The 22,524-nt window shown below is 38.7% G+C and overlaps 1 protein-coding gene across 5 annotated transcripts in view; it reads right to left on the reverse strand.

Annotated features, from left to right (window-relative positions):
• DCX (doublecortin) overlaps nt 1-14,249 on the reverse strand; it is a 119,198-nt gene extending 104,949 nt beyond the window's left edge. For 2 of the 5 annotated variants that reach the window (XM_025373040.1, XM_025373039.1), the window contains exons 1-3: nt 13,958-14,249; nt 11,848-12,233; nt 2,810-3,150 (exon numbers count right to left, since the gene is read on the reverse strand). In XM_025373040.1, the coding sequence (XP_025228825.1) occupies nt 2,810-3,150; nt 11,848-12,211 (705 nt within the window). In that variant the 5' untranslated portion in view covers nt 12,212-12,233; nt 13,958-14,249. Of the gene's footprint in view, nt 1-2,809; nt 3,151-11,847; nt 12,234-12,566; nt 12,960-13,789 lie in introns of those variants that run through there. The other 3 variants (XM_025373041.1, XM_025373037.1, XM_025373038.1) reach the window with 3 other exon arrangements.
• Between the last annotated feature and the right edge of the window lie 8,275 nt (nt 14,250-22,524).

Below are 22,524 nucleotides of genomic sequence, written 5' to 3' on the forward strand. Positions count from 1 at the left end.
GAAAGAAGAAGGGTCCTCAAAACATCTACCTGGGCCATGAGAGAATCTGTTTATGTCAGTTCATTCAATCAACAAACATTTATAGAGCATCCATAATATACCAGGAGCTGAGCATTAATTTAGAAAAAAGGTTAGGATTGCTTTTACCCTCCTTAGTAGAGACAGAAATTTTCAAAAATAAAGTGACATTTGAACCAGGTCTTATAAGATGACCTCCAGGGGTCAGGGTGGGCAGAGGAAGACGTTTTAAAGAAAGGGAACGTATATACAGAGGTACAGATGCCTGAAAGGGCATTGTTCAGATCCACTGGGCACCACTCTATTTCTCTATATAAATGTCATATCATATACTGGCATTTTGTAATGTGTTCCCCAAAGAAAGGGAACTGATGCTTAAAGGAGTTTGAGACAGTTTGCCACTCTGCATGACCTGCTGAAGGACAAAACCCTGTGCATCACTGGACTGGAGCTTGCTTCCCTAGAAGATGGAGGTGTCCCTTTATGTGTTATTTGGAACAAAAGCAGAATGCCAAAGCATGGTGCATATTCACAAATATTGGAAATTTATAATAAGAATGATAGAGATAAAGTAGGGAGAAGAGGCTAGGCGTGGTGGCTCATGTCTATAATCCTAGCACTTTGGAAGGCCAAAGTGGGCAGATTGCCTTAGCTTGGGAGTTCGAGATCAGCCTGGGCAACACAGTGAAACTCCGTTTCTACTAAAATACAAAAAATTAGTCGGGTGTTGCAGCATGTATCTGTAGTCCCAGCTACTTGGGAGGCTGAGGCAGGAGAATTGCTTGAACCTGGGAGGCAGAGGTTGCAGTGAGCCAAATTCACACCACTGCACTCCAGCCTGGGTGACAGAGTGAGACTCTGTCTCCAAAAGTAAATAAATAAATAAATAAATAAATAAATAAATAAATAAAGTGGGAGTAAGAGAGCTAACATTTATTAATATACAAAAATTGCCAAAAATCTCATTTAATGATGAATTGTATGTATATATATATACACATACATATATATATACATATATATATATATATATATCCATGTGTCAATTTACAAAGTGCTTTCATATCCATTATTTGATTCGATCCTCATAAAAGCCCTGTGAGCATGGTCAGGGCAGGTGTGATCAGTCCTTTTGTACAGAGGAGGAGTGTGAGGTTCAGGACAGTTAAGTGGTTAAGTGACAATATCAAGAGTAGAGTCCAAATCTTCTTAATCCCAGTCTTATGTTTTTGATTTGCATATTCCTATATTACTTCACAAGGCTGAAGGCACAAGGAATTAGATTTATGCCTAATATAAAGAAACTCTAAAAATCACAGCTGTTGAACAGTGAAATAGGCTGCCTTATAGTCTTATAGAGTGATTGTAGAAGATATCTATGCCTTAGGTGGAATATTAAATGTCATGGCTTCTAAAGTCATTCTCAACTCTGTGATCCAATGATTCCAAACTTTATATGTCCTATTTCTCTGAGATGAGATTTTGGCAATCAGGCCTATACTTAGACAGCTCCTGTTTATTACATACATACATGGTGCTTAGAAGTTAGACACTCTTAGAGAAATGCTTGGGAATTGGAGATTTTCCCAACATCACAGACAAACCCATTGCTTTGGTACAACAAACACAAGTCAGGTATAACCAATGCATCCAGGTAGCTCTCAGATCACAAAATGATGGGAAACAAAGGCCACATATTTCTCAAAATTGCAAAGTACACAGTACATGGGTGGGTTTTCCCTGAAACTTAAAATCTTGGAGCACACATTATTATCAGAAATTATAGGAGGAGGCACAGGTCTGCATTTGAACACTCATCAGTAACTTTGATATATAGTGAATCCACCTTTTTAGAATCTATATAGTTGCTTAAACACCAAAGGCATTTTAAGAGGTAGAATATATGGACTGATACTAATCCACACTTGTCTTTTCTGATGGGAGACCAGGATTCTCTTTAGAGCCAACAGAACCAGCCACTGTTCCAATTCCCTTGGAATATTTTTGTTGTATATTTACAGCTCCCTATGCTCAAGAGAATGGTGCATCTGTCTGATGGAGACGCCTGGCTGCATTCTTTCCCAGATATTAATATAGGTGGTACTTTAGTAGTATAACCAATGACATGAAGAACCTGATTTGGAGGGGGAACAGATGGCAGCATCTTTCTTGGGCTAATTTTAGGATCCTGAAATAGTCCCTTTCTCACACAAACCATCAGTGGAACCAAATTAAGACAGCTATGTCATATGGAAAAGAGAAAGAGAATAAGTATGGTTTAGTGTGAGGCAAAGACAACGAGCCAGAGGCTTCAGTACTTTCCCCGTATCTGACATTTTTCAGAGCATATGAAAGTCACTTCAACTTCCTTTTATCAAAATTGTTGCTGAGCACCAATGTGAGGGTATCTAAAAAGTAATGAATGGGCAAATATCATTTCAGTCAAGTGTATTGAACAATAAAGAATGCATCATATAATAGCTAAATTCATATTCATAAGAATTCATAGAACCTAGATTCTAACACATCTTTCATAGCAGATAAAGAAGGTGAGGCTAAGTGACCATTCTGCAAGGTAAATCAGAAGCAGATTGAATTTCAGAGCCTCAGATTCCTGATTCATTGTTTTGCCTGCTGAAAATACATTTTCTCCAAATGAAACACATAATATCAGGTTGTGATGATGAGATGTGGAGGAAGAGTCCATCTACAAGAAATGATATTTTAGGTATAACATGATCATGTAAGAATTTAGAAAAAAATGAGAAAAGTACTTTGAAAAAGTACCTACCTGTTTTCCATCCAGAGTGTAGAGTTTTTTGACAACCCCGGTCTCCAGTTTGATGGCTTCTGTGATATCAGTGAGAACTTGCTCAAAAGAGTGGGCTGTCTTCTTGTTCAGAAGCACACGCACAGCTTTCCGAGGCTTCACCCCACTGCGGATGATGGTAACCAGCTTGGGGCGCACAAAGTCCTTGTTCTCCCTGGCCTGCGCACTGTTGCTGCTAGCCAAGGACTGGGGGGCTTTCATATTGGCAGATGTTTTTACGTTGACAGACCAGTTGGGATTGACATTCTTGGTGTACTCCACCTTTTTAAAGAAGTTGTCTGAGGAACAGACATAGCTTTCCCCTAAGGCAAGAAATAAGTGATTAGGTGATTAGTTTAATAGCAGATATATGGATTATTCTAACTAAACAAATACACACTGACACTGGATTGGAACTTTTCAATAAATGGTGATATTAACCAAACTTACGTGCAATTCCTAATTGGGCTAAAAACTTGGCTCATCCAAATTCAAGAGTAATTCTCAAAACATCCTTCAATATAATGGCACACCTAGTTGAAGAACTCTGTAAAGCTAAGGGTTCTAAGGACAAAGAGCATGTCTAAATTTAATATAACAAGTGGAGTTCCAAGTTTGATATGGTTTTTTTTGAATTTAAACATTTATGTTAGTTTCTAGGATGTTTAGCTTTCAGGGGCATTGCTGGAGCATTTTTAACATCTCTATTTCTTAAAATCCCTGTCCTATTTTTGGACTCAAAGTCCCATCCCTTTGTTATATTATGAACCAAGGAAAACTTTCAAATTTAAAACATTTTTATGCCAAGTTAAAATGAACCAAGTAACTTTGTATATCAGGCATACATACATACTTGATAAGAAACCAGATCGTCCTTTGCACAGAGTATATGGCCAAGTATGGAATATTGAAATGTGAAATGTGTGTGCATATGTTGAATGTTTATATGTGTGTATAAGTGTGTCCTCTACCCCTTACACTACACTAGGTAGGGAAACTGTCTAAATAACAACCTGTACATATAAACACCCTAGCTCTTGCTTGAAAAATACTCTCATGTTTCTACCACTCACCCTTCATCTTTCCATCCTCTCAAAGGATGCACATAAGATCTGTGTATTCAGGGTCATCTTCACCAGTGCTCACCCTTGGCTGCCACAAGTAATGAGGTAAAGAAGTGAGAATACATTATACAGCCTGATTTATGGATTGGAAGGATCTAGTGTAATTTTCACATTTACCTTGGGCTACAGGAAATGACTAATATAGCCGAAGAAATGCAGGGATCAGAGGCAAGAGGAAGGGATTGGACACCTGGGACTATGAGCTAAAGAAAATAGGAAGAGAGATAGGCTCAGCCTGGGGGAGAGAATATTGGAAAAGGTTGAATTCATTGAGTAAAACACATTAGCCTCAAGGTATCTAGAAGTTCATTGAGAGGTTGAGCTGCAGAAACAGTGTGATTTAATCAGGCTTAAGTTTTCAGTAATAACCCTAAATAAATAAATAAACTCTAGCCAGTGCACAGAAAGCATTAAACACAATTATAGTCTGATGGCTCTCCTTTGGTCTCAGCAGGAGAACTGCATTCAGAAACACCAGGCTGATAATTCACTCCCTTTGCAAATATTTATTGCTTTGCCATAGCACCAAATCCTTTAAGACATGTTAATGAATAAATTTCTCAGTAATGCTAAGAGAAGTTTCAGTCAAAATCTCTCGGGTACCTTTGAGGACATTTGTGTGTGTGTGTGTGTGTGTGTGTGTGTGTGTGTGTGTGTGTGTGGAGGGGGAGGGTAAGTGGCATCCAACATAAGCAAAGTGGCTTCCAAAGCTGCCCTCAGTCCCAGAGTTCTATCTTGACAAGGGGACAAAGGGATGATTTTAAGTGAGGATAGGCACCCTTACTCACTTGGTGCATACATGGACACCCAGGATGAGATGGTCAATACCCCAGCCAAGAGAAGCTCTGATTTCTCTGACTCCCTTGCTGGTTAATTCAACCGAACCCAAGTGATTACAGGCTGGGGTCTTTAATTTTTGACTTAAAAGGATGAAGGAAGGGGCCTTTTTAGTGTCTCCATATATTCACAGCCAATAACTCCCATAACCCTAGAAATGGTCTCTTGACTTAGCAGTTCACTAGATTCATTGCCACCTTGCAGGAGGTCACTGCCTTTGAGTCAGATGTTTTCCATAACTTGTCATGTACTTTAAAACTGTCAGACAACTGGTGGTGTGGAAATGTGAAGCTATATATTTATGATTTCACTCATCCAGTCTCCTCTGGAGAGTCAGCTGTGTAGCCCTATTAGGACTTTGGACTTTTTTGCTCCCATCTCTTAAACCTCTTAAGCCTCTGAAGTATGAGTATGATTAACCATCTCCAGATGAAAATGAACATGATGACTGACAGTTAAAGTACATATAGCACCCAAGAACTTTCCAGAGGGCCCAGCCCTCAGCCAAATCTATGTTGAGCACCTTCCAGTGGTACATTTTAGTCACTCCACTCTCTCGTTGGGCTGAATATGGAGTAATGGAAAAAGCGCAGCTGATGTGATGTCAGTCAGAATGGGGTCCCCAACACTTCCTAATTGTGAACTCTAACCTCCCTTCCCTTCAGTTTCTTCTTTCCAAAGCAAGGGTGATAATAAGAACACCTGCCTTGTGGGGTTGTTGTGGGGCATAAATCAGATGATGGATAAAAAGTGCTCAACCCATGGCCAGGCACGGCAGCACATGCCTGTCATCCTGGCACTTTGGGAGGCTGAGGCAGGTGGATCGCTTGAGATCAGAAGTTCAAGACCAGCCTTGGCAACATGGTGAAACCCCATTTCTACTAAAAACACAAAAATTAGCTAGGCATGGTGGCACATGCCTGTAATCCCAGATACTGTGGAGGCTGAGGCAGGAGAATTGCTTGAACCAGGGAGGCAGAGGTTGCAGTGAGCCAAGATCACACCACTGCACTCTACCCTGGGTGACAGAGACAGTGAGACTCCGTCTCAAAATAAAATAAAATAAAATAAAATAAAAATAAAATGCTGATCCCAGAATCTGGAGCATAGTAAGCACTTGATAAATTTCTATTATTACTAAGCCCCTAATCTTATGGAATAGACGAGAGAACAAGAAGGAAAGAGCAAAGAGGAAAAAGAGGAAGAAATTCCTGAGAGAAAGAGACTAAAAAGAGGAATAGAAGCTGAAGAGAAAAAACAAGAGAAGGTATCAAGGGCAACCATCTAGGAACTGAACTGCGATTACAATACGACATGAGCACTGCTGGGGACCTGTGATTCAAGGATAAGATTTCCTGCTGGTCGGGAGGAGGCTTCCAGTTGTGGCAAATGCCAAATATAGGAGATTTATGCTAACACCCAGCAAAGCCGCTGCTGCCACAGCAGAGGCCCACTGAGGGCAGGATATTTATCATCGTCAAGAGTGACGACTCAGGAGTCACACAGACCTGGATTCAAATCTCAACTAGGCACTTAAAAGCTGTGTGACCTTAGGGAAATCACTTAATCTGTCTGAGTCTCAGCTTTGCCATCTCTAAAGCAAAGATAATGCACTAGGTGACACCTGAGTCCCTTCTAGGTCCAAGAGTCCATAAGAAGGAATCTTCTTCTCTTTTCCATCTCAAACAGGCTTGAGAAAACAAAGCTGTTAGGATAATTAAATGTTAAGAAAATAGCTGCCCACCTCCAAGGACTCTCCACTTCTATGCTAGAAAGACATCAAATGCGCTTCTTTACTAGACTAAGACTTCCTTGTTCTGATTTTGCCAGCATTTTCAATGTCTGCTGCCAGCACTCAGTGCCTCCTGCACATCCTGCTGCCTGGCACTTGGAGCTGGATGAGGTGTGTCGCACCTTTACACAGCTGAGTTCCCATCCTGCCACAGCTTCCAAGGGCTATTTCCTACCAGTTGGGGGCCTAGAGGGAAAGCTGGCTTCAGAGCCAAGCAGGGTGCAAATTGGCTGGAATTAAAAACCTGCTTTAGGGTGAGGGGGTAAGGAGTGAAATCATGGAAGCACAGCTGAAAGGGCAGAAATGAAACAAGCTGTGGGCTCGAGATGATCTAATGTCTACCTCCCTTCTCTTCAAGAAGGCTCCATTTTCAAAAGCATTATATATATATTTGTATCTTCTCAGCACAAAAGCACTTCTGCCTGGGTTTTCTCCTCTTCTCCAGGATTTCCTGACTCAAGAAGGAATATATTAAATGACACTTTGCTGTATTATATTAAAATATTAAATGACATTTGATTATATTATCATATCTATTAGCAATGCATCCCTCCCAGGTATCTTAAAATTCTTGTGTTTGACAATGTACTTGCTTTAGTAGTTAGAGAATAAATTAGTGAGAAGGTGGATTCATCTCATTGAAACATATGAGCTATGGTAAAATAACTGGATCATAGCCAGTGTGACTACACAGCTCAGATTTTCTAAGACTGTTCCAATTGTAAATATTCTGTCCCGTGGTCTGTGTAATAACTCTTGAACTTGTCTCAATTTGAGTTCAGAAAAACTGGCTAGTCATAAATGATACCCCCAAAGTTGATCTGGATACTTACATACAAGAAAATGGGAAAAGAATTGGACCAGCCATAAAGGGAAAGAGAAAGATTCTTTAAAAAAAAAAAAAAAAAAAAAAAGACATGACAAAAGGAAAACCCACCAGTGGATTTTATTCATTGACCTCCTTGGGATACAGCTAATGAGGACCACATCCTACATGACTTCACTAAGACCCTCGGTGTACCCAAGGACTGTGGGAAAACTGACATCAATAACCTTTGATCCAAAATGCTGCCCTTGATACTTTCTGTATCTAGCAGAAAACTGCAGACTAGAGACACTAGACAAAGGAGTGCCATAGGCCAGAGTGATTATTAACCAATCATTTTAAACTTTCATGTATTTTTAGGCTAAAGATGTAATAATGTGGCCATTTGAAAACACAGTGAGTTCTATGCTCTATTATTCCTTTAAGATGTAAAAAGAAAAAAATAAAAACAGATTTCTGCATGTCTCAAAACTCCTACCACTTTAGTGAGGTGAATGGAACCATCAAGATCACCCAGTCTAATACTTCCCAAGTCTAAGTGCTCATAAAAATCATGTGAGGAGATTTGTAAAAACACAAACACTGGGTCCCTACCCCTGGGGATTCTGATTCAATAGATCTTGGGTGTGGCCCAGGAATGTAATATTTTTCTAAAGCTCTGAAAGATTTTGAAAGGCAGCCAGGTTTAGGAACCACTGATCATTACAATCCCTTACTAACATCATTGTCATAATCATTATTATTATTATTTCCATTATTAGTGTCTTTACATCATTAATAATAATAGTACCTGTAGCTATAATTTTACCTTGTCAATGTGTCTCCATATCTATTATTTAAGTTTAACTTTACAACCACCCTGATGGATAGAGAAGGCAGGTGTTACTAGTCCCATTTTACAGTTAAAAATATTACTCACAAGAGATACACAAATGTGGTGGTCTACATATACAATGAAATATTATTCTTCAACAAAAAGGAATGAAGTGCCAATACATGGACAACACAGATAAAATTTGAAAACATTATTCTAAGTGAAAGAAGCACAAAAGACCACATAGTATTTGATTCAATTTATATGAAGTGCCCAGAATAGGCAAAAGTGTGGAGACAGAAAGTAGATTAATCATTGTCTAGAGCTGGAGAGATTGAAGAAAATATTCAGTGACAACTAATTGGAATAGGGTTTCTTTTTGAGGAAATGAAAATGGTCCAAAATTATGTTATGATGATGGTTGCACCACTTGATAAATCTTCTAAAAATCATTGTACGCTTGAATGGGTAAATTTTATGTTATGCAAATTATACCTTAATACAGTTCTTTGTTTTTTTAAAGAGTTATTTTAAAAATAATTAACATGAGTCACATTAATGATAAGGACAAGTCTATGATCATGTAGCTAAACCAGCTATAAACTAGGATAATTCAAACAATAATAACTACCTTTTATTAAGCACTACTGTGTGCCAGGCAGAGTAATATGCACTTTATATCCACTGTCTTGTTTAATCGTCAAAGCCATTATTCCCACTTTACAGATGACAAACTGAGGCTTAGGGAATCTAGATGGTTTCCTCAAGGTCTTACAGGCTAGCATTGACAGATCCTGGATTTGAACCAAATCGGAGTCCAAAGACTTCTTTTTTTCATTATAATCTGCTGTTTCTAAGACTAGAACTCAATATCCTGATATTTCACGCCGGGAAGTCTAACTGAAAGCAATGTGTATGACTTTTTGATCTTTCGTTCAACCTCTTGTGAAGGGGAACAAAGTCAAAGGACTTCTGTCCTCCATTCCCAGATGGGCAGTTCTAAAATATAAAATAGGAGAGAAAAAGACACATTGTCTTCATCCTCCTCATCCCAGTGCCCTTTCCCATTTGGCTCTGTGTCAGTGGGAAAATTGATCACATTTCTTAACACTATCCCAGAGATAGCCCTGAATTTTCTTGACTGAATAGGCAGTACTCAGGACTAGAAGGGTATTGAGGTCCACTGTGCCTTGTAGTTGTAGATGACATGTGAACAAATGCAACTGAGCCCTATTCACACTTCACATAGTCCGGGAATTCACCAAGAAGTACCACTGCACCCGGGAGTGACAGATAAGAGGAGTTCAATCTAATATGACTCAAAGGGAATCAAGGCAATAGAAAGCTGCAGTCTTTTCAAAATTACATTTATTGCCTACCTATGTTGAACAGAGACTATCACCAGCCCTCTCGTAATACACCAATACACACACACACACACACACACACACACACACACACACACATATCTTGGGAGAAAAATCAATAGTAAAAAATGGATTTGGGGGAAAATTTTGTGCATATCACCTCTCTTATATCAAACACAGGATTATTCTAATACTTGGTCTGAATACAATGTCAGTTGGTTCAGTACTCTTTCCTAATGTCTATTGTGGTCTTTAGAATATCACAGTCCATGGACATGAGGACATATTGGGTGATACAGGGTGCTTTGTCTGTGAAAGTTTTTATGGAGAAATCCCTGAAATTTGACTGAGATGTGGATTTTACAGTGACAAAAGACAGACACCCTAACAATTACTCTGTTGGACAGCTCCCTCGACCTAGCTTCAAACCCTTCGAGGTTGCCGAGGTTGCCGTGACTCTCCTTTATTTTAAGACAAGCACTAGGATGGTCAATCCTTTGATGGTCAGGAAGGGCCTAGGATTAACCTCTGCCTGTCCGTTGAGCACACGATGAAATAATCTAAGCTTCCTGCACATTGCTTTTCAAGGTCATCTACATAGAAAAATCTCGGCCGGGCATGGTGGCTCACGCCTGTAATCTCAGCACTTTGGGAGGCCAAGGCGAGTGGATCCTGAGGTCAGGAGTTCGAGGCCAGCCTGACCAACATGGAGAAACCCCATCTCTACTAAAAATACAAAATTAGCCAGGCATGGTGGCACATGCCTGTAATCTCAGCTTCTCGGGAGGCTGAGGCAGGAGAATTGCTTGAACCCGGGAGGCAGAGGTTGTGGTGAACCGAGATCATGCCATTGCACTCTAACCTGGGCAACAAGAGCGAAACTCTGTCAAAGAAAGAAAGGAAGAAAGAAAGAAAGAGAGAAAGAAACTCGAATTTGAACCCTGAGACTGAGATGCAGCAACCATATGGATGCTGTCTCTTATAAGTAACTAGTCCCAATCACTTTGCCTGACTACTTGGGCAACAGCAGCTATTTGAGAGAAGTAGGATCTTGTACAAAGGAAACCCTCATTCTCCTTTGTCTGGGAACATAAGAAACTTAGAAGCAGTGAAGCAGAGGCAGGTTTTTCCCACATCAAATCCTTTAAGGTGCTATTTCTCCTTCCTTGATAGTTATTTCATAATTTGGTTACTCTAGAGATCTGCCTGCTTTAAACTCACCTTTGCTCAGGGAAAGAAAGGAGTGAGGAGAGTGGGCTGGATAATGGGGAAGGGGCTTGAGGAAGAACACATTAATTATCACCACTCCTTCAGGCTGTTCTTTAAAGCACTGTATTAGGTCAAATTGATCACATGTGTTACATCCACCAATTTAAAAATAGGGAAGCATCCTCAGTATAATTGATTTGATAATATAGAATGTTAAAAAATGTGACCCAAGATCTATTTTCTAAATGACCATGAAGAAGACTCTATGGCTGGGTAAGTTCCGGTAAGAGGTGGGATTTTCCCTATTTTGAGGTGGGTACACAGGTTGTTGGGATTTTTGGCAATCTACGTAGAAAATTTAGTTGCCATACAAAAATCTAGAGAAGTTATAAGGGGATTTAGGTATAGTGAGTCAATTCCTATTCTAATAGGAATGGTCTTTATTAAAATACCAGACATACCTACAGCTTTCTTTGGTATTTCTCCCAATGACCTCAGCCTTAGGGACACACCCTAAAGTAGGCTTTTTAGAAGCAACAGCTGAGCAGCAACCACTTACCTAAAAGAATAATCCTCTGTGAATATGTCCAGGAAATTCTGCTCTTAAGGTGCTTATTTCCAATGAGTTGCAATTCACAAATAATTTCTCAGCAGTTCAAAGAAAATTTGGGCATAATATTTTCTCTGTTAACCCAACCAAATGTCCTTCCTTGTTATACCCGTAATGATTTCATGTTCTGCCTCAATAGTGCTACTCAGAGTTAATTACGAACAAAATCTAGAGTAAATGCTACAATTAAGATTTTCCTTTTTATACCCTGGCAGATAAGCACAATGCATGATCACCACCACTCACACTTCAACCTCAGCAGAGACTGAAGGGTGATTACTAATGGCTCTGTTGATGTCTATAGCATTAGGAATTTGAGCATCAATCAACCCGGTGTTTTGAAAAATGCATTGCCTAATTTTTTTCAAAGCAACCTAAGAATGTAACCATAATCAATGATGCCACCTCCCACCAAGGGCCACCACCCACTATTTAAATTACCTTCCTCCAGTTCATCCATGCTTCCGATCTTCCTGGATCCATCAATGGTGTAAATGTAACGCACTCCCTGAGGCAGGTTGATGTTGTCAGACAGAGATCGTGTCAGGTCAGCCAGCAAGGCGTCAAAGCTGCGAAAACGGTCAGAGGACACAGCGTACACAATCCCCTTGAAGTAGCGGTCCCCATTGCGGTAGAAACGTACCTTCTTGGCTTTCTTCTCATTACTCAGTGCCTGCAAGGTTCTGGTTCGGTAGAAGCTACAGTGGGCGCTGTGAGTGGGGCTAGGCAACCCATTCATCCGGGAGCCTCGCATGTTCCTGGATGTCTTATCTCTTTCGTCAAAGTGTCCAAAATCAAGTTCCATATTTTGGTGGAACCTCAGAGACCTGAGCGTTGGAGAAAGGGATGGGGGTGAAGAGAGGGAAAAACAAAAAGGGACGAGGAGAGGGAAAAAAGAAGGGATTTCAAATATTAGCCAGATCCAGATCTGCAATCTGCTGCTTGTGAAAAGAACTGGTTGAAAAAAGCCTGTGACCCATCTGCTGCTTGCCCCTGACCTGCAGGAATATTGATCTTAATAGAGAAGAAGGAGGGGCTGGGCGGGGGTGCTGGTGGTTGTGGGGGTTGGGAGCAAGAGATAGAGAGGGAGGCACTCTTGGCACTGTTCCAGACAGAGGAGAGGGGGAGATTTTGAAATAGCTGAAAATCCTGAGACTTACTGACAGTGGCTCCTATCAAATTGTAACTTCGGGCTAAATACATTAAAACTGGCATCTGTTTCCTCACACATGCCCACATGACTAACAGTTGTAAATGAATCCATAGCCTGACAAAATTCCCCTTGAAGAGAACAGAAGGAGCTAGCCAAGGTTAGCATCTCCAGCTTAGGAAGCAGTCTTTGCATTTCAGTACAATGACTATGAAGGGGGAGTGTTTTCATTTTATTCCAAGCCCTCTTTCCTACTCTAATGTGTGCATCCCATCCCCCCAGAATAAACTAAGATTCTCCTTTAAAGGGACAGCCTCCAGGGAACAGCCAGTGTCTTTGTGCTATTCATCAAACCCTTTCCCCACCAAGCTGGTGCAGCTATCCGACATTCATAAGAAATAAGCTAGGGGGAAAAAAGGATTAGAAAAATAAGTTATTTAACAAGTTATTAGCTCTGTCTTCCCCCGGTATCATTTGTTCACAAAATCCTTTTTTATTTTTTTTTCCCCAGTTGCTCCACCCCCTCCCCACCGATGCAGCAACACCTCTTAATGGAATAATTTAATTGTTGAAAGATTCACAAATGAGTCTCCGAACAGCATATGGGACCTTTAGAAGGAAGCACACCTTTCATTGTTCTGGGTCTCTACCCTAATTGAAGTGACATTTTACCCTCACAGAAGGCAATTCACCCCAAACTTGTATGTTGCCCAGGTGCATTAGCGAGGAAAAGATGGTCATTTGTCAGGTTTTGCTTTTCTCCCTTCTGTTGAACCCCCTCCCCCACCAAGAACCCCAAACAATCAAAACATGAAACCCAATACAACTGAAGCCCCAAATGCTAGCAAATGTAGTGACATCCTAAGAGCCAAACTATTAACATGCATCTCACAGATGGAGATAAAAGGACTCACAAAGCAAGCAGGGCTCAGCTGCTACACACTGCCACATCAATATATTTGCAAGGGACCAGGAGGACAGGAAATAAGAAAGACTGATGCCCAATGGGTTTGCCAGGCTGAATTCCCCCTTTTTTCCAATGTCACCATGACCTATGCTGAGCTCAGCATTGTCTCTGTCAGACAACCTGCAGTGGTAAGAGACCCCACCTCCTCAAGGCAAGTAGCAAACATTTCCCCAGGCGTGCCAGTAAGGCTTTGCTTTGCTTTAGGATCAGAGGTAGTATTATTCTAAATTAACATCACAATGAAAACAAAGGAACGTCAAACTCACTTTTCCAAAGGAAAATCCCAGGTAGAAGCTTAGGGAAAAAATCGGATAGAATAAGGCAAAAAAGGAGAAGAGGAGACAGAGAGACAGAGAGAGCAGGCTTTGCCTTGTGCTTTTCCCGTTTGACATCTGTTACATTCTGCTTGAAAATCACTTAAAAGCCCCACTCACCGGTTTTCTGCTGGTTGGGTGGAGATGCTGAGAGAAAGAAAACCAATCTCTCTATGCCTTTGTTGTCTGAGCTCCAAGCAAGAAATTCCTGCCAGGGTGGATAGATGCCTTCTAGGTCCTAGTGCCTTGTCTAGCTTCTCCCATGTAACTCAGGCTTAGTGAATCCCCCCAACCTCCTATGATTAATTACATGCTTTTAAAAAAATTCACAGGCTGCATTAACAGCTAAAAAGGTTTCATTTATAACCAACAGGAAATTGCAGGGTAGCAAAAAGATTGCGCAGACAAAATCAGAATGCTCTAATGAGCAATGTGCTAGCCCTTTCTTTTAGAAAACTGGCAATTTCACTTGGCCAAGCCTTGGCCTAATCTGCCTGGGGGCCAGACTCAGACAGCCAATCCAGGCTTAGAAATTGTAGCTCTCTTCTTTTTACCCTCTTGAGTGGAAAAAAATAAATAAATAAAATCTGCAGATTCTTTAAGGCAGTTTAGCTCAAGTGTCCAACAACTGCTTTTTTGGTCTTTTTTTTTTTTTTTAAATGAAGTCAACAAAGTAGACTAAGAGGAAGTAGGATAGGAACAAAACAAGGAAAAATAATTCTAGAATATTATGGAAGATAGAAGTAAAAACGACACCCCAAACCTTTTAGCCTATTGTAAGAATTTGGTTAATGAAAGGTTAATGTGGCATTTACCTTTGACAGTTTGGAAGTTCAAACCCAACCCAAAGACCTTTCTATGTGAAGTAAATCTGATGGCTACAAAATAAATATTAACAGATTTCTCCTCAAACTGCTTATTTGTCACTAACTGATTGCTTTATATAAAATACGTTACAAAAATCTCAAGGAAGCATCCAAATTGAACTAATTAGATCAGGCCGAACTATAAAACAAGAGAAAGGTGAGAGGTTGAATGGGGTAGGGAGATGATACTATCTTCACAATTGAGGCTACATGCATCAATATGTAGCAGCCTTGAACTATCATGGTTCTATTTTTGCTTGGTTTCCAGGAAACTCAGAGCTAATACCATGCTCAGTAATTATTTTATATCTGATTCCTAGTATAATTAACACTTCCTTTTATATAGTGCTGTTGATCTTTTGTATTTAAGCACTTTCTTTGCATGTGTTTTATTGTAAGCTGCAGTCAAGTAGGATAAAAAATATGATTGTCTTTCTTCTGTGAAAGGTGTTGACTCAGCAAAGCCTGGAGCTGTCTGTTAGTTGAGTGGACAGCCTCAAATGTGCAACCTACCTAGTTAAGTCCCCCCAACAACTTGCTGCTGATTTCTTGGTTACCATACAAGTATCTCAGGGGAATGCATGTCTCTGCCCTGTTTTCCTCCATGTGTCGTTACATTACCTTACCTTGTGGCAACGTCATGAAAAATCAACATTATTCAGGCTAGAGGCAAAGAAAAATCAAGGAATAAGGACAGGAAAATATGGAAATTCCAACAAGGTTAATGTCTTAAAAATTCTTTCCTGCACATCATAAGCATTCAGTAAATATGTAGCAATTAATTTTGCATCAGAACTCAAAATCATTTTATTTCTGGTGAAGATACAACAATGGATGGGATAATAAAACTTAAACACGAACCATTTGAAATGTATTTTAGAGGAAATTTCCTCATAATACAGGCTTTGCAATGCTACTGTGGAAGCTGAGAAATGTCTTTATGAGACAGCCTTGGATAAATGACTTTGTTTGCTTTATATATACCAGAGAGCAGAGGGAGAGGCAGGATCAATATTACCTTGTTTGAGATATGTGGGCATTAAGAGGTGTTCCTTAAAAACAGGAAAAAAAATTCTGTGGGCAAAAATGTTTGAAAAGTGATGTGCTAAACAAAGATAGTTTTGCTTATCATAAAACTTGTCAGGGCCCTTAATATAAACTATAAAATGTGTCTCAAAAAGAAAACAACTTGGTATACAGGGCTTCCACTTATTTTTTAAAGCTCAGAACATTTTGGTTGCCCCAGAACATGCACTAATGTTCTGCAGGGATAAAAAAAAACTTTTGCAAAAATTGGACTAGATCATCTCACAAAGATATTTCTTCTCAAAGAACTCTCAGCTACTTACCAAGACCTTCTTTCTCACTTCTTCAGAGGAAACAGGCCACTGGCAAAAGAGAAGGTCTCGGATGTGAGTCCAGGGGAAAAGTACATCTTTAAATATGGAAGTCAACTTTGAAAGTCAAGGGAAAGTCACGGTTGAGGGCTCAATGGAGCGAAATGATTTGAGAAAAAGAATAGCAACTCCATGTTGGAAATGTAGCAATAAGACCTTTTGATTACTTACCATGTGCCCTGTACCACAGGCAAGACACTGAAGGAAACATCCATCACTGCCCCTGAGGGGCTTGATGACTCATTGAAGAAAAGAGATAGCACAAGACTAAGCATCTTGCAAAAATCATGAAGAAAGGCTTAGATCTTTCTTGATATCCTGCAGTCTGGGTTAATCAAACTCAGCTTAAAGAGCAGGGTCGAGAAATCTCTCTTCCATCTCTCTCTCTCTCTCTCTCTCTCTCTCTCTCTCTCTCACACACACACACACACACACAAATACCAAAAAATTATTAGTTTATGTTACCAATCAGAAGCACAAAGAGTAGGATACAGTGTGGGACAGAGTAAGCAAACAGGAAGTGAGGTTGGAACATATTACAAGATTGTTTATGCATAGGGCCTTTATTGAGAAGATCATAAAACTATCAAAGAACATAACAGAAGCTGTTAATAAGTGTAAAGTCAGACCAGGCTCATAGATAACAAGATGCAATGATGTAAGATAACAGTCCTCCCCAAAGTAATCTATACATATGAAGAAATTACAATAAAAGCCCTAACAAGAATTTTTGTGAAACTCAAAAAATTACTTCAAAATTTTTGTGGAAGAATATAAAACTCTAAGAGTAGCCAAGATCATTGTAGAAAAGAGAAATCAGAAGCCAATATCTGCCCCACAAAAAATTTGTTATAAAGCTATAGTAATGAAGATAGTGTGGTGTTGGCCTATAGGACAGAAAAGATTAATTAAAACAGATATCAGCATAAACAGGAACTTGCTATATCATAAGGTAATGCTGAAAGCATGGACTCTAGAGCCAGGCTGCCTAGGTTCAAATTCTGATTCTACTAATTATTAGCTAGGGACCTTGGGTGAGGTACTTAACCCTCTGTACTTCACTTCACCCGTCTGTCACACGAAGGTGATGATAATAACAGTAGCATTCTCAGTTGTTACAAGGATTAAATGAGCAAATATATGTATAGTGCTTAGAACAGACTCTGGCATATAGTATGTATAAGTATTAACTTTTATTATCCCCCGAATATTCATATGCCAACTACCTCACTTCTTTCAAGTCTTCACCCAAAGGTTGACTTCTCAACAAGGCCTACCTAGACTACCTGATTTAAAGTTACAACCTTCCCTCTCAACCTAACAGTTCAAAAATTTTTACTCTCTTTATTTTTCCATAACATTTATCATCTCCAACATACTATATAATATACTTATTAATTACATATTTCCTCAAGGTATAATATAAGCTTCAACAGGGTAGAAATATTCTAACAGCTTTAATGGTATATGTAATTCACATTACTAATAGGACTACTTTTGTCTATATTTTTAATATTGCATTTTAAGTGCCTAGAACAATATTTAACACACAATAGGTTTGGGTATTTGTTGAACTGTATAAAGTAAGGAACTCATAGAGTATTCAATAGATAGCATTAAGTCAATTAACTTTCATATTAAAAAAAACAAATTAGATACTCCCCTCACACTATACATAAAAATAATCTCCAGATGTTTTAAAGACCTGAATAAATAACAAAACTTTAAAATTATTAGAATGAAGCAAAAAAGGTTTCCTTTAAATCCTTATGGTAGAAAAGAATTTAAGACACAGAAAGCAGAGATCTTATATGAAAATATTGATAAATTGATTTCATAAAAATTTACAGCTTCTAAAGGCAAAAGACAGCATTTAAACATTAAAAAATAAATAATAGACTGAGAAAGATATTTGAAACTTAGATATCTGACAGAAAGTTAGTGTCCTGATATCTATATATGACACATAGATGTTGATATAGTTTGGATTTTTGTCTCTGTCCAGTCTCATGTTGAATTGTAATCCCCAATGCTGGACCTGGTGGGAGGTATTTGGATCATGGGGTTGGATCCCCCATGACTTGGTGCTGTCTTCCTGATAGTAAGTTCTCCAGAGATTTGATCATTTAAAAGTGTGTGGCACCTCCCCTCCAACACACTCATGCATGCATGTTCTCTCTCACATGCTCGCTCTCTTATTCTCTCGCTCTCTTGTTCTCTCGCTCTTGCTCCGGCTTTTGCCATGTGAAGTGCCTGCTCCCACTTTGCCTTTTGCCATGACGATAAGCTTCCTGAGGCCTCCCCAGAAGCTAACGTTGGAGCTTTGCTTCCTGTACAGCCTACAAAACCATGAGCTAATTAAACCTCTTTTCTTTATAAATTATCCAGTCTTGGGAATTTCTTTATAGAAATGCAAGAATGGCTGAATACAGCTATATATAAAAATATATATGTAAAATTGTAGGTATCACATATATGTGTGTGTGTGTGTTTGTGTGTATAGCACTATGAGCAGTAGTCCAAACAATTTCATATGAAGTCATCCTAGCTATTGTCCTCCTATCAGTCCTATTGATAAGTGGTTCACTGAACTCAGATCATGTAGGACTTTAATTGTTGAACAAACAAACCCTTAATAGCAGCTATACCATTAGGATGCTCTGATCCAACATAGAGGATATGTTTACCTCACCAAATAAACACAGCTCTTAGAACCTCATGTACAGTTACCAATCGGACATTTTCTCTATCCCAATAACCATAAAACAGAAAACAAGTAGCTTTCATCTGTTTACCCTTAGTATATATCCTAAGTATACCCTCTGACATCAGTACATGCTTATTGTCTTATTTCAGCAGTTCACCAGCTTTCTGGATCTCTAGCTTAATCTAGGCACCTTGATCATCATACCATCCCAATGGACATAATACTGATCGAACCTGTAGGGTTCATGTTATCCAACAGATCCAGTGGTGCTCAAAAATATCTATAGCAGCTCAGGTTGTTATATAGAGATGGTGGCAAGTCCTAATAGAATAATTTGTGTAACCCCCTCCCCATCCCTCAAAGGTTTTGAAGAAAAGCCTCTTATATTGTAAAGTAGCTCTTGATTTTCTTGTGTGTTCTAGGCAAGAATTTAATGCCTGACCATGGGAAACAGAATGACCCTGGAACCCAAGCTTCCCATCGTATATGGGTTTTATTTGATCTGCCAGCACATAAAGTTGAACATGCACAGCAGCATTTCCTTTCCAAATAGAACTGATATATAAAATCAGGACTTCGCATGTCTTAAAATTTTTTGAGAAAGTAGACGTTTTATCTGCAGACATCCTTGCCCAGCTACATCAGAGCTTGGTTAATATGGCTGACGAATAAAACATCCATGATGATAAGGGTGGAAGATACATATAGCTAAACAACATGAGGTTCCTCTTATCAAAAAACTAGTCTGGCTCCAGCCCTGCTGAGTGCCCAGTCTGCCTCTAGCAGAGACCACTGCTGAACTGCTAATTTGGAACCATAACCCAGTATAACCATATGCCTACCTGGTAACAGTATAATTACAACTGTCATTTGGGAGGCAGATGTTTGCCCTCAATGGAATAGACAACTATTTTTTATACACGCTCACATTGGCTATCCACAAGGCTTCTGCCATACCACCATCCGTGGATTTACTATCTTATTCATCATCACAGTATCTTTGCAACATTCGTTCTAATTAAATAATTCATTTGTCAGCCAAAAAAGAGAGACAGTAGCCTCATATTCATGGGTTTCACAGGTCTTTACCATGGATGCCATCTCTCAGAAGCAGCTAGCCTTATTGAATGGTGCATTACCTAACACTGAATCAGTTTATGGCCTTAACTGGGAGGCTACACCTTGTGAAGTTGAAGTACTGTTCTATGGATATAGTTGTGCTCTGAACTAGCTACCTATATTTCTCTTACAGCCAGGCTATCAAAGAATGGAAATAGAGATGGTATCAATCATTATTATACCTAATGACCCACTCACAAAAAGTTGCTTCACTCCCTGCAACTTTGGACTTGGTGTGGTTTTGGTTTTTAATTCCAAAGGGAATGGTATTTCCATCACTTGAAAGTTAGAGCAATCCAATACCGGCAAACTATCAAAGGCTCAGTTTTTCTTGAAATAAAAATTGGGATGATGCTACAGGGTAAATAAACAAACAAACAAAAAACCCAAACAGACAAGCAAAATAAAAACAAAAATCCCTAGCAAATATGGAGTATGTAGTGGAGAAAGAAAGTTATAAATGCCACAACAACCATATGAACAAATTAACTCAAAATGAGTCAAAGGCCTAAATGTAAGAACTAAAAACTAAAACTCTTAGAAGAAAACAGGGGTATAAATCTTTGTAACTGACCTTGGATTAGGCAATGGTATCTTTAGATATAATACCTAAAGCACAAACAACTAAAGAAAATATGAATTGGATTTTATCAAAATTTAAAGCTTTTGAGTATCAAAGGATACCATGAATAAATGAAGAAGACAACATATGTAATAGAAGAAAATATTGGCAAATTATATATTTAATAAAGGACTTCTCTCCAGAATGTAAAAGAGCTCTTGCAACTCAACAATAAAATGACAAACAACCCATTTTGAAAATGGGCAAAGGATTTGAATAGATATTTCTCTAAAGATGATATACAAGTGGCCATTAAGCACATGAAAAGATGCTCAATTCCATTAACCATCAGGGTAATGCAAATCAAAACCATAGTCAGACATTATTTCACAGCTACCAGGATGACGAATTAAAAAAAAATACATAGACAATAACAAGCATTGAAGGGGATGTGCAGAAATTGAACCCTGATTACTAGTGACAATATAAATTAACACAGCCACTTTGAAAAATGTTTTGGCAGTTTCTCAAAAAATTAAACACAGAGTTACAACATAACTCAGCAATTCTACATTTAATTCTGCATAATCAAGAGAAACACAAACATCTGTCCACATAAAAATTGTACTTAAATGTTCATAGCAGCATTATGCATAATAGCCAAAAAGTAGAAACAACTGTCCATCAACTGATGAACAGATAAACAAATTATGGTGTATCCATACAATGAAATATTACTTAGCCATAAAAAGGAATAAACTACTGATACATACTACAATGTGGATGAGCCTTGAAAACATTATGCTAAGTGAATGAAGCCAGGCACAAAAGGCCGCACATTATATGACTCTATTTATATGAAATGTCCAAAACAGGCAAATCTAAAGAGACAAAAAGTACATTAGTGGTTGCCTTGGACTGGTGGTAGGGAGAAAGAAGTGACTGCTAATGGGTATGGGTTTTTCGGGGGTTGTTTGTTGGAATGTTCTGCAATTATATAGTAGTTAGAGATGGCTGCACAACCTTATAAATATACTCAAACCCACTAAATTGTGCATTTTAAAGGAGCAAATTTTATGGTGTGTGAATTGTATCTCAATAGAAAAACTATAAAAATTTATACATAAATGTTTGGAGCAATTCTATTCATAATCTGCAAAAAAGTAAAAACAGTCTAAGTATCCTTCAACCGCTCAAATAAATGAATAAACACTCTGAGCTACATCCACACAATAAATTGCTACTCAGCAATAACATCAATGAACTACTGGTAAACACAACAACTTGGATAACTCTCAAATTCTTATGCTAAGTAAAAGATGTCAGTCTCAATAGACTGCATAGTGTAGGATACCATTAATATGGCATTCTAGAAAGACAAAAAATAGAGACAAAGAACATAGCAGTGTGTGCCAGGGGTTAGGTGTGGGGTGAAGGTGTGACTACAAAAGGATAGCACAAAGGAGATTTGAGGGGTGACAAAAGTGTATTTGATTCCAATTGTGGTTCACACAAATTCTAATTGTGTTGTTAACACAAATCTGTACATATGTTAACATTCACCCAACTATACACCAAAAAGTCAATTTTATTGCATGTTAATTTAAAAATGAGGTGTTTAAATATGGCAAATTTTTATGATTGGGTAAAACTCAGTGGTAGGTATATGGGTGGTCCATCTAGTTTTCTCTGTACATTTTTTTATTTTTTATTTTTAAATAATTATAGATTTACAAAAGGTGGAAAAATAGTACAGAAGCCCATGTACCCTTCAGTCAATTTCCCCCAATGGTTGCAAATTAGTAAACTGTAGTACAATATCAAAATCAGGAGTTTGATATTGGCAAAATATATTTAATTCTATGTCATTTTATTTTGTGTATATATTAAGTGGAGCTGCTACCACAATCAAAATATAGAACTATACCATCACCACAAGGATTGCTATTGCTACCTCTTATTAGTTACACCCAATACTCTATCCCTTCATCATTGCTAACTCCTGGACACCACTAATCTGTTTTCCAGCTCTGTAA

Source organism: Theropithecus gelada, chromosome X, assembly GCF_003255815.1.
Source record: "Theropithecus gelada isolate Dixy chromosome X, Tgel_1.0, whole genome shotgun sequence".
NCBI lineage: Eukaryota > Metazoa > Chordata > Mammalia > Primates > Cercopithecidae > Theropithecus > Theropithecus gelada.